Source organism: Lampetra fluviatilis, chromosome 14 (genome assembly GCF_964198595.1).
Source record: "Lampetra fluviatilis chromosome 14, kcLamFluv1.1, whole genome shotgun sequence".
Classification (NCBI taxonomy): Eukaryota; Metazoa; Chordata; class Hyperoartia; order Petromyzontiformes; family Petromyzontidae; genus Lampetra; species Lampetra fluviatilis.
In genome coordinates this window covers 14137915-14149415 of record NC_136288.1, presented here as the reverse complement: position 1 = coordinate 14149415, position 11501 = coordinate 14137915, and the positions used below count along the sequence as shown (strand labels likewise).

Below are 11501 nucleotides of genomic sequence, written 5' to 3'. Positions count from 1 at the left end.
AAGGCCTTCTCTCAGCGAAGGCCTGCTCCTTTCTCGAAAATGAGACGTCGTGGGTTTTCGAGTCTTTTAAATTGTCCAGGAAACACCCCCCCCCCTCCCTCCCCGTCATCGTTTGTAGTCTCAGCATCCCTTGTTGGAGAGACGCGCGAGGTTCAAAGTGAATCGCTGGCGGAAAGGTACTGACCCCCCCATGTGCGCTACTTTGCGGCCCAACAACAGGAACGGTTCTGATCGCCCACAGAACAGAACGGCCGAGTGGCAGCAGAAGGAAGTCCGGCCCAGGACGTCTCCATGAGCTCCCCCCTGCTCCTCGTTGTAACCACGCCGCTCACGTCCGTCCAATAAATAACAACCGAGTTCGTGCCTCCTACGGAAAAGTTAAAAACGACAAACGTTTCGTGTTGTGTTGCCGCTACCACCACCACCACCACCACGTGTTGTTGTTGTTGCTGTTCGGCACGGACGTCCGGAACCATGCGCCGGGAGCTTCTTCGGCTCCTGAAGAAGACTCTCGGCACGTAGAGCAAACCGTCGGACAACAACGCGTAGCGATCGGCGCGACCCGAAACCACAGCGAGGAGGGGCACAGTTCAACAGGGGCTAACACCTCCGCGGCAGTCCTGCACCCGCGAGGTTCCAGCGTACAGCGCCGCCACATCGGCCCGAGCTGGCGTGGCCCATATTGTTGCCCGCCAGGGTAGACGTGCATAGACAAGACTCTTGCAAACATTTATCGCTTCGTCGATACGAAGCTCCGCGTCCTGCATGCCCACCCACACACCGTGAGCTTTCTCCTACCAGACGCCCCCACCCCCCACTCCTCTGCCGTTCAATTACCCGCGGCGCAGACCGTCCGCGCAGAGGACTAATAACCGTGCTCGCAGGGGGAGGGAAAGTCAAACATCTGGCACGCCGCTCACCGGGTGAATTGGTTCGCGAGAGCCACCCCCCCCCGCACCACCTCCTCCTCCTCGTCGCCGCCGCCGCCGTTGGAAGACGGGAAGTCTTTCCGGGAGCGCTCTGCGCGCGACACGAGCGGCTTGCGCCTCGCAATCGTTTGAAAGGGCACCCCCAGCGGCAGCCGTCGCTGCGCGGCACGAAGAGAATTAAGTCTGTTAAGTCTGCCAGGAGGATGGGAGGGGGGGGGTGTGGAGCACTTTGTTATACTCGTGAGCCTGCTGCTCCTCACTCGTCGGCAGGTGAAACCGCTCACTCTCAGAAACAACGGAGACACGCGGAGCGTTCCGCGTCGCCACCCCCGCTCCACGCGGCTGAACGACAGCTGGAGCCGAGGGGGAGCCGAATCCACACGAGCGTTTCCGGATTTATCCGGGTTTTTGTTTTAACTTGGGCCACCGCTGCCCAGGATAATCGCGAGTTGCCTCCGAGTCTCTCCCCGCCTTTCCCGTGGGTGTTTGCGGGTCGTGTCGCTCGCGACACGTCGTCGTTGTCTTTGCGAGGCGCCGGCGTCCGCTGTTTTGTTCCGTGTGCCCGCCGGGAGCTCTTTCGGCGACCGAATTGAGTTCCCGTTCAGTGTTCGGTTCCTGAAGAAGCTCCCGGCGGCACGGGGAGCGAACCGTCGGACGTCGGCGTCGAAAGGGCGGCGCCGACCCGCAAGCACCTCGGCTGTGGAGCAGTCACCCGTCCCGCTCGCGTCACCCACCGCTCGCCTTTGTGCGTGCCGGGCAGAGCAGTGGACGGAGACCCCGAGCGACGATTGGCGACAAGGCCGACGTGGAGAATGTGAAACCGTGGCCCAAATAAAAAAAAGATAAAAAGCGCAGCGCCGCAATTGCAGGTCTCCAGTGAAGGGTGCTGCAACTCCCCCCTCCCCCCCACCTCCTAGACGGTACGTCTCTTGGTCTTCTCTTCCACACTGGACAGACACAAGAGGTGGCAGCACCCACAATTCACCCCACCACGCACGAACCTGCTCATCGACTTCACCGTGCCGGACCCAATCACTACCGCCGGGTGGACAGGGGTGGAACCGGACCGTGATGTCGTGGCCATTCCGCCAAGGCAGCATCCCAAACCCACGTTAAAAAAACAAAAAATGCCAAAACAAAACCAGCCACGAGTCTCAAGCGTAAACCCTCCACTCCCCACGTGTGACCGAGTGGCCCCGGTCTCGCGTGCGGTCAAGTGAACATCCGGGCCCCACCGCGTGTTCACCGGGTAACGCGTATATACAGTACAGCGAGCGCGTCTCCGAGAGTAGCGTCACCGTGACGACGCGGGCACCGTGTCACCGTGACGACGCGGGCACCGCGTCACCGTGACGACGCGGGCACCGCGTCACCGTGACGATGCGGGCACCGTGTCACGAGCGGCGTGCGATCCGGAAACGCGCGTCGACGCTCGCAATCGGTTTGCCACACACGCACACACACGCACACACACACTGCGGCCACCAGAGGCCGCTACATTCGTCACAAACAAATAAAACCACAGAGAAGAGGCATTCGATTTGGGGAGAAAAGTCTAAAATCCAATCCGGGGACGATGGGACCGCACAGTCGCGCGTGGAGGCGCCATCGCCCGCACGCCTGCGGGGGGTTGAGGGCGGAAGTGTCCTTGACCCCCCCCCCCCCCCCCCCCCCATGTGCGCTACTTTCCGGCCCAACACACGGAACAGTTTTGATCGCCCACCAGAAGAGTCCGCAATGCGGCGCGTCCGTTCCGTCGGCGACGGCGCTCTCGCGATGACGCGGTGGTGGCGGCCGTGTGATGTTGGAGCGCCCGCATGGGCGGGGATCAAGAGTGGACGAACAGAGGTGACCCCAGAGACGAGGATGAGGAGGTGGACGATGAGGAGGAGATGCCTTCGTAGTAGGGGTCGGTCAGGCTCCTGCCCGTCACCCTGAGGAGGTGACGGCCAAACTAACGGGGGAGAGGAGAACGAAACGCAAGTCAGCGTGGAAGCTCTCGACAATAACGTCATCATCATCAGCAGCACCATCGTCATCCTCGTACCAACATTATCAGCGATGTTATGTATGTTTAACTTCTCTCGCATCGTACGTAGCCAACCGTGCTAATCGGAGGTGCGATGGTCATGCCAAGATTATGACGATCATACCAAGATGATCACGATTGCAATAGCAACATCATTGTCGTGATACCATCTTATTCATAACGATCATCATCAGCATCGTCGTCATGACTGTAATGGTATCATCAGAGCAATGGACGATGCATTCACCGCTCGCGAGGTTGGTCTGTACGTGGTGAGCGCGCTGCGTCACCCACGCGAGTCTCCGCTCGTTCACCTCTCGCGACATCGGCGGGCCCGGCTCTGCTTTCCACAGTGGAAAAAGCAGCCCCAGCGCTGCAGCCCCCGCGTACCTTGGGCACGTCGGGGCTGAACGCGTGCGGCGAGCCGGGGGAGAGGCCGGGTTCGGGGCTGCGCGGCGCGTGGCAGCGAGCGAACTTCCTGCGCAGGGCCTGCGCGATGAGGCTGGCCGGGTCGGAGGGCGGGGTGATGCAGGCGCGCAACGGCCAGTGGACGGGACGCCCGCCCGGGGACCTGACCACCACCACCACCACCACAAGTAAACAGCAGCAATCACAAGTTATAATCATCGGCAGCAGCGTCGTCAGTAAGAGGTAGAATCAACGTCATCATTGTCATCATTATCATCATCGTCATCATTATCATCATCGTCGGCAGTGATAGCAACGGGAGTCGGCACTGATGTCACCATCATCACCAACATCACCAACAGCAGCGCCAAGCCGAAGCGCTGGTGGCTACGCTGCTGCACGTGGCTGCCTGTAGGAATCCGGCGACGTGCGGAGGCGTCAGCGAGGGTTGGTGGATCACGGCACAGATGTTGCTGTGAAACTCCCTTCCCATGTAATGGGGGCGTAAAGGAGGCAAGTGTGGACTAATCGCCATCTGTCTCCATCTGTACAGTGTTGCCCCCTCGTGCAAGGCGTGGGTTTTCTATAACGTATAATAATAATAATAAACACAAATCATTAATTGGCTGAAACCATCTTACAGCGGCAGGACCCTCCTGAACAAGAGTCCCACGGACTCAGCGTGGCCTTCCCGGATGAACCGAAACGACGAAGAAGAAGTCTCTCACCTCTCCACCACGCGCAGCTTCACCGCTCCCAGGTTCCTCAGCACGTCCATCATGTCAGGCACGGCCTTCTTGCCCGCCGCGGCTCCTCCCTGGCTCTCGCTGCCGGTGGCGTCGGCTCCTCCCCCTCCCGCTCCGCGCAGACGCTGCTCGCGGCGCCGGCGGATCAGCTGCAGGGCGCCGGCCCCACCCTCGAGGACGGAGCAGGCCGACGGGGGTGGGGGCAGAGGCGGGGGTGGAGGAGGAGGAGCGGTGGGGCCCGGTGCAACCTCTGTTGGGGTGGAGGAGCAGGGAGGGGGTGGCGGGGTTGGAGTGCGCACGGATGACAGCGTTCATTGTCATCGACGTCGTTGTTGTTATTATCGTCTCCGACGTCATCGTTATTGTCATCAATGTTTTTAGCATCAACATCGGCATAATCATGATCATTGTTATCGTCATAACAGCGAGGAGGGTGAGGCGGGCGAGGAGGGTGGGGAGGGCGAGGAGGGTGAGGAGGGCGGGGAGGGCGGGGAGGGCGGGGAGGGCGGGGAGGGTGAGGCGGTGGTTACGTGTGGCATCTGTCCCCCCAGTTCCGGGCTGGGCCGTGACGATGGCGGCGATTTGTGCTCGCAAACGTGCCAACTCGGCTTCCAGCGTCGCGATCTTCACAAGGGCGTCTGCTCCTCCTCCTGCTCCTCCTCCTGCAACTCCTCCTGCTCCTCCTCCTGCAACTCCTCCTCCATCACCGTCACCGGTCCCGTCCCTCCGCTCCCGGAGACTCGCGCTTCCCGGCAGCTCCCGCATGCCGCGCGTGTCGGAGTGCGGCGTGGAAGTGCCGGCGTTGAGGCGGAGTTCCGCCCGGCTGACGATGAAACGGGGGCGGTTAGTGGCAGCGGGGGTGGGAGCGACGGAAGCAGCTTGGCGTGTGGGAGCCGGGCGGAACGTGACATCGCGGGACGGCGAGGGACGGCGACAGATGGACGAGGCCTTCATTGAGCACACGGGCCCAAAGCCCCATTGGGCCAAGCAGCGGGTTAATGAACAGCACTGCTGCTGGTGCGATGTACGAGTTCACACGTGTCTTGAGAGTGAGAAAAGTTGTTATATGAGGGGCGTGGGGGGGGAAAGGACGATGGCAGGGAATTCCAAACTGGAGCGGTGTGAGGGAAGAAGAAAGAAGTGAGGTGACCTGCCGTGTGGCGAATCAGCAGATGGGTGAGCGGCTGAGCGGGGTGGGTGAGTGGGTGGGCGAGTGGCTGAGCGGGGTGACTGAGTGGGTGGGCGAGTGGCTGAGCGGGGTGAGTGAGTGGCTGAGTGGGTGGCTGAGCGGGGTGGGTGAGTGGCTGAGCGAGTGGCTGAGCGGGGTGGGTGAGCGGTTGAGCGAGGTGGGTGAGTGGCTGAGCGAGGTGGGTGAGTGAGTGAGTGAGTGGCTGAGTGGTTGAGTGGGTGGGTGGGTGAGTGGCTGAGCGGGGTGGGTGAGTGCGTGCATTGTTGTGACCTGCGGTGTGGATGAAACTAAACGATCCTCCCAACACAGGTGGAGGAATCAACTGAATGAAGCTCCTGGGAACATTAATCATGGTAGTTGCGCTACAAGAGTGACAAGGAGGCAACCGACTTGTGTGAATCAGCGAGTGCTGGATCATCAATCAACCGGACCCGCTGATGATTGATGACGATGATGAATTAGCTTGGGCAGCGCCTCTTGGCACAGTCTCGCCTAGCGGCTGTGGGCACAGGGGCCTGGCACCCAGAGGCCGGCGCCGACTCGGTTCAAGGTGTAACGACGTCATAACACGACACTTCCGCTTGCAGCGGCAAGTGCGTTTCCTCCGCCACACAGCGGGGAATCAAATGCAGGGCAGGAGACGATTTCAAGCCACGGCTGACATCAGTGGCGAATAATATACAAACCACCGCTCCACACACACAGACACACACAGACTCATAGAGACAACAAAAACAAAGTGTATCGGGGATAATGTGCAGCGTCAGCACCTGCAGCAGCGGTTGGCCACCCCCTCCACGATGGGGAAGTATATCACTTCGGCGAAGCTGGGCACACTCGGGCTGGCTTCATGGGACGGAGCGCCGGGATGTTCTCCTGCCAGCAACTACAGGGCAGACGCGGGGCAGTGCGAGGGTGGGGAGCGGAGGTGTGGTTGTCAACGCACTGCGATACGGAGCTTTGAGTTCCCCCCCGGGTTCGATTCCCGACCGCGGCTACCATCAGCGGTGATTATCTAAATCGGTCTCGGGCCTCCCTTCTCTAGGTTTACTCCGCGAAGTTCCCGCCTCCATAGTTGCTCGCCAACAGCACCTGCCCCAACAGTCTGCGGAGGCTAACTTGGGGGATCTTTGTCTTTGTGTGCGAGCGTGTTGTGTTTAAGAGATTATGTGTGTGTGTGCGCGTGCGTCTATCCAGCGGTAGTGTAGCGGTTAGCGCGCTGCGCTACGAAAGTGGTGACCCGAGTTCGATTCTCGCTCACAGCCAAACCTGTGATATGACCCTAGGCCTCCCCTAAGTCGACTCAGCCTCAAACGAGTACCTGGTGTGGTGTGTGAACATCACCACTGCGGAGACAAAAGTGGCCGGGCGTGGTGTTGACCACCCACCCCCTCTTGGTGCTCGCGAACAGCACTCGCTCCTACCGTCCGTCAAGGCTACATGGGGGATATTTGCCTTTTTTATCGTTTTGTGTCTATCCAAAATCGCTGTAATCAATGTGGCCGGTTTTCCATGGGGCAGGCTCGTAATGGCCACACGACGTTCGCAACCGTTTTGTTCACACTGCAGCAACTTCACGAGAGGCGGCGTGCCGCTCTCCCTCCCGTTACACACGGAAGGACAGAACAAATGCAGAAACGCTTTCAATGTCAGTTTGGGGCAGAGGATGTGGACTACCAGCAGCGAGTTCGTCGCTTGTTGCAGAAGTTTTACGGTTCGAATCCAGCGGCCGCCCTGGTTATTACCGCGGTGTGGTATTAACCGAAAAAAATGCCACGCGCCGTCTGATTCGCAGCGGAGGTAAAGATCGCGAGAGTAGGTCATTGTGTCGTGGTCCAAATTTGTATATTACCTGCAATCATAACCCCCCCCCCCCCCTCCTCTTGTGACAACATGGCAGTGCTTCTTCTGACAAAGTTACAACTCTCCTGGGTAAACTAGCAGAATAATTAAGTAATTAAATCAGCAACAAGTTGGAACCTGCTTCAACCCCGCCGGGCAAAAGAACTCGCCTGCAGGTGTGGGGAGAGCCAGCGTGGGATGGGCAAGTGCGATGCGATCCAGCGCACCACGCTCCGTCTCCTCCCATACGGCCTCCCCTGCAAAACGCTGAACACCTGCCAGAGTGACGCACGCACACACACTTAGACAAAGATCCCCCGTATAGCCGCAACAAACTGTTGGGTCAAGTGCTGCTAGTGAGCACCTATGAAGGCCGGGTGGCCAGCAACATGCCCTGGCCACCTTTGTCTCCCTCGTGGCAATGCTTTTACATGCCGCACCAGGTACTCAATTGAGGCCGAGTCGAGCTAGGGGAGGCTCAGAACCGGTTCAGGTAATCGTCACCGGTGCTGGCCATGAGCGGGCGTTGAACCCGGGTCGTCAGGTTCGTAGCGCAGCACGCTAACCGCCGCACTAACGCTCCCCACACACACACGCGATTAAGTCTTCTGCAGCGCCGCAGTTCAAACGTAGACATCTTCCTCCTGTCTGCTGCATCGATCGCCCACGTTTCACGCGCGCACATCGCAGTCGGGTGCCAAGCAACGTTCTACCGAGCCTGGTTTTCTGCGGCTCTACGTGCGCCTCTACATGCAATGTGTCAGGTCTCAGAAGTCAAGCTAAGCAGGTTGAGCCTGGAAAGTGTTTTGATGAGTGACTACCAACTACTATGCATAAAAAGGTTGTTCCTGAAATACCATGTTGATTCAGGGGTGGCGTTAACCCCATTATATATATACACACAGGCATTCCTCGTTTTACGTGATTTTGTGGTATGCCGTTTTGGAATAACGTGGCACCCTTTGTATTTAGGCTTTTTACTGACGTACGCGAGGCGATTTTTTAAATAACGTCACCCGCAACGCGACGTACGCCACCTCCTAGCCTAGCACCACGACCCAATGGCATTGCCAGCAGCCAGTGTGGTACGGTAACTTAGTGCGCTATACCGTGCAGCGTCTCGCCGCGTGCACTACGGCGCTCTTCCCTTTGTCTCGTGTCTCTCGTTGTGATCGTACGCTGTCAGGTTTTACGCGTCTCCATCCATTGTATTTCTTTATTTAAATTTTATAGGAAGTATATTCGAGTTTATTTTAAAGTATTATATTGTGTGTACATGTATTGTATTGATAGAGGCGAGGATAATATAGGCGATTATGTCTGCGAGTGTTGAGTAAAATCCCTTAACCCCCTCCTTTACCATTATTTCTTGTGCTTGACATCGCGTGCGTCAAGCCGTGCCTGTATGTTTTAAAACTTGCTACGTGCAAGACGCGGAATATCCACGCCCGTCATTTCGAGAACACCTTCTGGTGTCCGACGCTTGCCGAGTGAGCGACGTGCGTTGTGGCCTTGCTCCGTGCGGTTCTCACAAAGGAAAGGAACGGAGCATCCTGGATCTTGGAGCCGATTCTTCGGATGAGACTCCGCGAGCTTCCCCCGCTGGTGACGACACCCACGCTGCACTGCTGGCAACGAGAGGGGAAGAGTCGCGTTCCCGTAAAAAAATCAGCTTTCGTACCGCCTCTATCGGGAGCGTCGATTCAAGGGATATGCGAAGCACAAGACTTATAAATCTAGAGGGTGTCCATCCTTTACTCAAACCCAAGCGAGAGCCCATTAATAATAATCATTTACACTTGTAAAGGGGGATTTTATCCGTAGATCCAAATGCATCCCTGTGTATGGAATGCTGGAAACAAACTGAACCTGCAGGGTAGACGGCCACAACTAGGGGGTGAAGGCCAATTTAAAGCGGCGAGTTTTCTGGATGGACTCAAAGATCTCTCACGACTCTGGGAGCTGCGCTACCAAAGGCACAAAAAGCGTTCTTCCACAGTCTGGCAGCTGCACTGGCACAAGCTCGACCACCACAGGAACAAGGCCCTGACCTTCGGAGTCCTTAGATGAAGGCAATCCGAAGATGTCAGCGACCTCGTATGGAGAGTCACACACGAACCAGTTCCTGTGAATACTGCGGGGCTAACCCACTCAGAGCCTTGCAAGTCAGCAGCAAGCAGCAACAGGACCTTATAGTGCACTCAATACTTTCGAGCGGGTGTGTGATGATGATGATGTGTGCTCCCAACACGGTGTGTGTGCATGAAGTACACCTCACTCGGAATCCATTGCCTCAAACTTCGCCTATTAAATATTTCCTTTTAAAGACCCGTGCCTGTGATTAGCGCGGTTGGCTACGTACGGTGCGAAAGAAGTTCAACACGCATACACAGTGTTACTGTTGATGAACGCGTTTGGTAATTTGACGTAATAAATTATAAAACACTGGACTGATATACGTTAGTGATCTTCATCAATGGATCGCAGAACGCTGTACACAATATGCATAATAAATAAGCACGAAAACCTATCAACAAAGAGCCTGAAAATAACACGAGGCGCCTTCTCCAGTAGGAATGTTTTAAATCGAGACTTTACAAAACATCGCAATTGAAGCGGAATCTCTCATAGCTTGTGAGGCAGCGTTCCAAAGTCTGCAGTATGTGGGTTGTAAAGTGTTCTTGTTAGTTTTGGTGCCTTGCCCAAGCTTGGAAATTGGTGCACTTATGCAACTTTAACTTGTAAACTTTAAATATTTTACGGATTTATTGTTGGTGATTTGCTTACACTCGTTCTTTTGTACCGTTTGTTGTAACTTTCTCACTCGCCCCTACTGGACCACATTTGTGCAACAAAGCGCTTCACGGTTCATCGGATTTTCCCCGGGTTACAAACTAAAAGGGTGAAACCCCTCAATCTCGGCGGTGAAGATCATTCTCACCTCGTCAGCGTCTTCACCGAAGTAGTCGAGCAGAATCTCGATGGCACGCAGCACCATGTCGTCTCATCGCTCTCCGCCTCCTCCCGTCCCCCTCGACAACACCGACTCAAGAGACAAAGACCCGCCTCCACGTGAAGAAGCCTTCAACCACAGCTGGCTGGCTGGGGGGGGGCAGGTGCCGTGAGCGAGTTAGCACAACATACACAACATATGGAAGGCCGGAACTGCGCACGAGGGGGTGGTTGACAGCAACCACGCCCGGCCGCCTTTGTCTCCCCCAGTGTCGATGCTTTACTACACACAGCACAAGGTACTAATTTGAGGCCGAGTCGACCTAGGGGAGGCCCAGAACCGATTTGAGAATCGCTATTACGGTGGTATCTTCGGTGGCCGTGAGCGCGAAACCGAGGCCGGGTTCGCAGCGAAAACAAATCACACGCACGCTGGGGGGTTAAAGTGCAGCCCTTGGAACTGCTTTGCTCACTCCACTGCTGGATTATATATTTTTGGGCCTAATCTCCCACGTTGGGCAGACTTATCGGAAGAAACGTCTGTGAAAAAGGGAGCTTCATAGCTCATCGCATTCCTGCGAGCGTAAATAATCATTAATACTCTGAGATGGAGAGAGAGAGTGTCACCCCAACCCGCACTGAACCGGCGTGGTGAAGTATGGTCAAACAGCCTCCACGCGTAGGCCGACCCCGGCCTTCATCGAGCAGTGGATCGAGTTTGGCTCAGGATGGCATTGACATCATTGTGACGTGTGGGTACATTCTAGACTCAACCCCAATGTGAATGTGATGTAAACGCTTACCTGTGATTAATAACGACGATGGTTATTTACAATAATCGATCCCCATCACCTGCCCCTGCACTCGAAGTCAATGGCTTCGAACACCCCGCCACCGCCGTGTAACGCCGCCTGCCATTGGCCAACTGCTCTTTTCAAATTCTCCAATGGGGGCGCGGTGTCAATTGCTGGCGGGGAACCAATCGAAAGCGCTGTTGTTAAATATTTAATAACTTTCAGCGAATTTTTATTTTTATCGAGAAACTGCAAATGGTTCCTCATATCAATAAAACAACCTATTATTATACTGTGACTTCTAGAATAGTTTAATACTTAGAAAAAAATATTGTAGGAGCGCAAGTTAACGGCGGCCATCTTGAGTAAGGGAATCCGCCGCCTACAACCCGTCACGTGACCGAGCGTGTCGATCCGATGACGTCACTACAGCCAAACCCAATTGGTGTATCTCAATTAAATACTCGTTTTCCTTATCAGTGTGGCTTTCTCAGATTAATATTATGCCATCAAGAGTCGTAACTTGAACTGTAGCCTATTAAACGTTGACGTCGTTGCTAGTTATCCCGTACAAACATGGCCGCCTCAGGGATTCAATCGATGTCGTTGGCG

At 56.1% G+C, this 11501-nt stretch overlaps 1 protein-coding gene across 2 annotated transcripts; it reads right to left on the bottom strand.

Annotated features, from left to right (window-relative positions):
• Positions 1-946: 946 nt before the first annotated feature.
• Positions 947-10987, bottom strand: LOC144935904 (mitochondrial fission regulator 1-like). 2 transcript variants are annotated; one of them, XM_078862767.1, is made up of 9 exons: positions 10899-10987; positions 10085-10245; positions 8676-8771; positions 7314-7418; positions 6072-6187; positions 4643-4935; positions 4095-4362; positions 3349-3529; positions 947-2883 (listed from the first exon to the last, which is right to left on the bottom strand). In XM_078862767.1, exons 2-9 carry the CDS (start codon positions 10139-10141, stop codon positions 2758-2760), a joined length of 1242 nt encoding a protein of 413 aa, XP_078718893.1. In that variant the 5' UTR covers positions 10142-10245; positions 10899-10987; the 3' UTR covers positions 947-2757. The 2 variants fall into 2 exon arrangements, with proteins under 2 accessions (XP_078718893.1, XP_078718894.1); XM_078862768.1 differs by having other exon boundaries at positions 8676-8768.
• Positions 10988-11501: the final 514 nt, after the last annotated feature.